The 5,000-nt window shown below is 34.5% G+C and overlaps 1 protein-coding gene across 1 annotated transcript in view; it reads left to right on the top strand.

Moving 5' to 3' along the window:
- The window catches only part of LOC137655680 (protein snakeskin-like), a 31,493-nt gene that overhangs the window by 14,174 nt on the left and 12,319 nt on the right, over window positions 1-5,000 (top strand). Inside the window, exon 2 of the mRNA XM_068389638.1 lies at window positions 4,042-4,120. Coding sequence (XP_068245739.1) covers window positions 4,061-4,120 — 60 coding nt within the window. The 5' untranslated portion in view covers window positions 4,042-4,060. The remainder of the gene's footprint in view (window positions 1-4,041; window positions 4,121-5,000) is intronic.

Consider the following 5,000-nt stretch of genomic DNA (forward strand, 5'->3'; position numbering starts at 1 on the left):
GGGTTTTGTCTCTTCACACCACATTCTACAAAACAATCTAGTAAGTATTCAGGGAGTTGCTTCATTTTCGGCCAGTATCATCTCGGCATTTATTCCCACGTATCCAGGGGCTTTCCATCTCTGAGTTTTTTAATGATAGCTTTGACTTCAAACACACTGAATTCATTCATGGGCACATCAAGGTCTTCCTCAGCTTTAGGTATATCCATCAAATTATTCCTTTCATATCTCTTATTCATGACCTCAATAAAGTGTTTCATCCACCGTTGCCTTTCTTCATTTTGTGTTGTGGTTGTTGTTATATGTATGTATGTATGTATGTATGTATATATATATATATATATATATATATATATATATATATATATATATATATATATATATATATATATATATATATATATATATATGGGCGAGGTAGCGGGCACAAGCACGTCGTCAGTCACGGGCTCCGAGGACGAGGGAGAACATCCAAACTCTCTTGAACGGACGGTTTTTGGGGGGCCAAAGGCTGCGAGGTCGACATAATTTCTCTGTCGAAGGCAAATCAGCCGTTGCCTTGGGCGAACTTGGGTTTACAGAAGGAAGGGAAGGGTTCCTCGCCGATGATGCCCTCGATGATGACCCAGAATCCCTACTTCTCTTCAAAGGAGAGCGGGCTTTCTTGGGCTTTCTCTTCTTCGTAGACACCAGAGTCCACTGCCAGTCAGGCCCCACAACGAATTCCGGACAGGTGTATTCACGAACACACACTCGACCCCGACAAGAGGCGCACAACGAGTGACGATCTATCTCCACGTGTGAGAGAAAAGCACCACAAACACCTAGACAACAACGTTTCACACGCTCGGGCTGAATGGAAAGCAAGTAACGCAATCACAAACACAACGTAAGAAGGAAACGCGGAGTGAAACACAAAGGAAACACTGGTCAGATATGGGATGAAAAACGCACGACCTCTCGAGAGGTTGACCAAATTTGTACTGGCGATTGTACCTGGCCTTGACCCGGACCAGGTGATTATAGGGATTGTGGGTACTGCCATATGTATGGTATGGGGGAGAACTGGGGAGGCCTAATAGAAAAATCTGGCCGGTATGGGGCTAAACCCCCAGATCTCCTATGTAAGTATAGCTAGGAAAAATGCAAATTACCTAAAAAATTCTATTTTTAGTCAGTTTTCTTAGTTCTGCTTTTACTAATTTAAGCTGCTACTGTGATGATATCTTCTTCATTTTTTTCATGGATTTATTTTCATATATCCAACTGCATAATTTGTTGAAACTATCTGCCCTATTTTTGTTGATTTCAATGCTAAAGTAGGCCAAAAGAAAGGAGGAGAATCAGCAGTAGATATACTTGGAGTAGGCACAGAAATGACAAGGATGGCATGGTTGTAAATTACGTTGAAAAAAAAAATCTTAAAGTCATGAACCATTTTTTTTTTTTAAAGGGACATACATAGTGGACATAATGAAGCCCAAACGAAATAGATCTTATTCTCAGTGAAAAGTTAATTTAGTTGAAGATGTAACAGTGTTAAAGATTTTATTCTCAGTGAAAAGTTAATTTAGTTGAAGATGTAACAGTGTTAAAGATTTTATTCTCAGTGAAAAGTTAATTTAGTTGAAGATGTAACAGTGTTAAAGATTTTATTCTCGATGAAAAGTTAATTTAGTTGAAGATGTAACAGTGTTAAAGATTTTATTCTCAGTGAAAAGTTAATTTAGTTGAAGATGTAACAGTGTTAAAGATTTTATTCTCAATGAAAAGTTAATTTAGTTGAAGATGTAACAGTGTTAAAGATTTTATTCTCAGTGAAAAGTTAATTTAGTTGAAGATGTAACAGTGTTAAACATGTTCAAGTCAAGCAACCATAGAATGGCAAGAAGTAGAATTTGTCTAGTTCTAAGGAACGAGAGAGAAAAATTAATTTTAATAAAGAAAATAACACACCTGTAATAGGAGAAAAATCTGATGAGTTTTTGTTTAGCACTAAAAAATAGGTACTCCAGCTACATCATGAAATAGAAGCAAGTAAATAAGAAATGAACTGTAATTTAACAAAATTTGTATTGGAATCAGCAAAGAGAGAGGTGGAAAAGTTCTTAAACAAGATCGAGGAAAAATAACAGAAAAGATCAAAAGCCGAATAAAGAATAGATTGGAAATAAGGGTAAAATCCAAGAGAGATTAAATAGAATTAGCAGATATACCCAATACAATAAACAAACAAGACATTCGTAAAAAAAAATCAGACCAAAATTGAGGTAAAACCAAAGAAAGGATTCAAAGAAAACTTGCAACTAAAGACCCTATCCATGTAATCAACAAACTAATAAAAAAACAAACAAGAGTATGACAAACCACTATGTATGGCATTTATAGACTATGAGAAAGCTATAGATTCTTTCAAAATTTCAGCAGTAATGAAAGCCCTCCAATGACAAGGGATAGGCCTAAATGAATCTTATGTTAGAACGCTTGAATATATCTATACACGGAGTACAACAATCGTATAACTACATGAAGACAAGAAAATTACGATTGAGAAAGTAGTTGTTATTATTAATATTATCATTATTATCATTACTAGCTAAGCTAAAACCCTAGTTCGAAAAGCAAGATGCTTTAGGCCCAAAGGCTCCAACAGGGAAAAACAGCTAAACGAGGAAAGGAAATAGGGAAATAAATAAATGATATGAGAAAGAATGAACAATTAAAATAAAATATTCTAAAAACCGTAAAAACATCATAACAAATATTTCATAAATAAACTATAAAAAGACATATGTCACCCTGTTCAACAGGAAAACACTTGCTGCAAGTTTGAACTTTTGAGGTTCTGCAGTTTCAACTACCCGATTAGGGATACTTCATCTCTTAAATAGTTCACAGCAGAAATTAATGTTAATGGGGAATACCTTAACAATTTAAGATTTACAGATGACATAATTGTGTTTAGTGAATCATGGGAAGAATTACAAAAGATGTTAGAAGATTTAAATAGAGAAAGCAGAAATGTAGGACTGAAAATGAATATGAGTAAAACTAAGATAATGTTCAATGAAAATGCAGAGAGACAACAAATAAGAGTTATGGACGAGCCTTTGTAGAATGTTAATGGCTATACATAATTAGGATAGACAGGAAGTGTTTCCCCAGGACACGAGACCAAAATTGAAAGAAGGATAAGCATGGGATGGAGAGCATTTGGTAAATAAAATGAGATTATGAAAAGTAAAATGCCACTTTCTCTTAAAAGAAAAGCATTTAATCACATGGTACTACCCGTAATAACTTATGCATCAGAAACTTGGAGCTTTACTAATACCTTAGAACATACGTTAGTTACAACTGAAAGAACTATGGAAAGAATAATGATGGGAATAACACTAAGAGACAGAAAAAGAGAAATATGGATACGAGAACAAAATAAAGTAGAGGATATTCTAACAAGTAACAAAAAGAAATGGACATAGGCAGGACATTTAATGTGAATGACAGATGATAGATGGACAAGACGGATAACAGACTGGGGCCCCAGAGATGGCAAACGAAGTATAGGAGTGAAGAGGAGACGATGGACTGACGAGCTAAGAAAGTTAGCGGGTATAGACATCCATAGAAAGACCAAAAACAGACGAGGATGGAAGGATATGTCTGAGGTCTTTGTCCTGCAGGGCATTAGCTACGGCGGCTGCTGCTGCTGATGATGATGATGATGATGATGATGATATATATATATATATATATATATATATATATATATATATATATATATATATATATATATATATATATATATATCAAACTCTAATAATAATATAAAAGATGATAAAAAAACCTTTTAGCATTACAATACTTCTGCATGAATGGTTTACTGATATTAAAGAGACTCGTTACTATACATAATTATTTATATTCAACCACCATATTTTCAACAGATGGTACGTATGTATGTATGTATTACATGACATAGAATATTCAGTGCAAATGTACCTAATTCCACTACAATTAAAAAGGTTTTTTTTATTGCAGTTTTTGGAAATCCAAGGTGATGAATTTCAGCATCGATTACCTGAAAGGACCGCAAGGCATCCTGAAAATAGTCGAAATAGTAAGTATTTAATTGTTATACTACAGTTTGTTCCCGATTACTGTAATCAATGGGTATTGATAATCAAATAATGAATTCTCAGAGATAAGAAGGATCTTTCCCTTCTGTAGAGATTTGATCATAAAAAATAACTTTGATTTTAAAAAATGCCACGAAGTAATTTTCAGCGACATGGGGTAGCTTCAGAAAAGACTTATATAGGTTATTGCTACATTCATCCTTCATTATTATTATTATTATTATTATTAGTATTACTTGCTAAGCTACAACCATAGTTGGAAAAGCAGGATGCTATAAGCCCAGGGGCTCCAACAGGGAAAATAGCTCAGTGAGGAAAGGAAAAAAGGAAAATAAAATATTTCAGGAAGAGTAACAACATTAAAATAAATATCTCCTATATAAACTATAAAAACTTTAATAAAACAATAGGAAGAGAAATGAGATAGAAGAGTGTGCTCGAGTGTACCCTCAAGCAAGAGAACTCTAAACCAAGGTAGTGGAAGACCATGGTACAGAGGTTATAGCACTACAGATTTATGGTTTAGCAATCTTGAGCAATAAAATCATTCACACCATTCTTCGCTTCATACACGAACAATAAGGGCTTATCATCAAGGCATAGAAATCAACTACTCCCATTGACCTTATTACTCTTATCAAGGGCGACCCGTTTCCATTATCTCCCCATCCCGCGTGTATTGAATTCTTCCTAAATCTCTCTTTCCTCTACCTCCGAGCACTTTTGAGTTACAGTATGCCAGTATACAATTTTCACTAACATATTGTCTTTCGTTTGTTTCACAAGATCAAGCCACTTAATTCTATTCAAATACAACCCTTCATCTCTACTAACCTTTACACCACTTATTCAGATCTCCAC

The sequence above is a fragment of the Palaemon carinicauda genome, chromosome 16 (assembly GCF_036898095.1).
Source record: "Palaemon carinicauda isolate YSFRI2023 chromosome 16, ASM3689809v2, whole genome shotgun sequence".
In the NCBI taxonomy this organism is placed as follows: domain Eukaryota; kingdom Metazoa; phylum Arthropoda; class Malacostraca; order Decapoda; family Palaemonidae; genus Palaemon; species Palaemon carinicauda.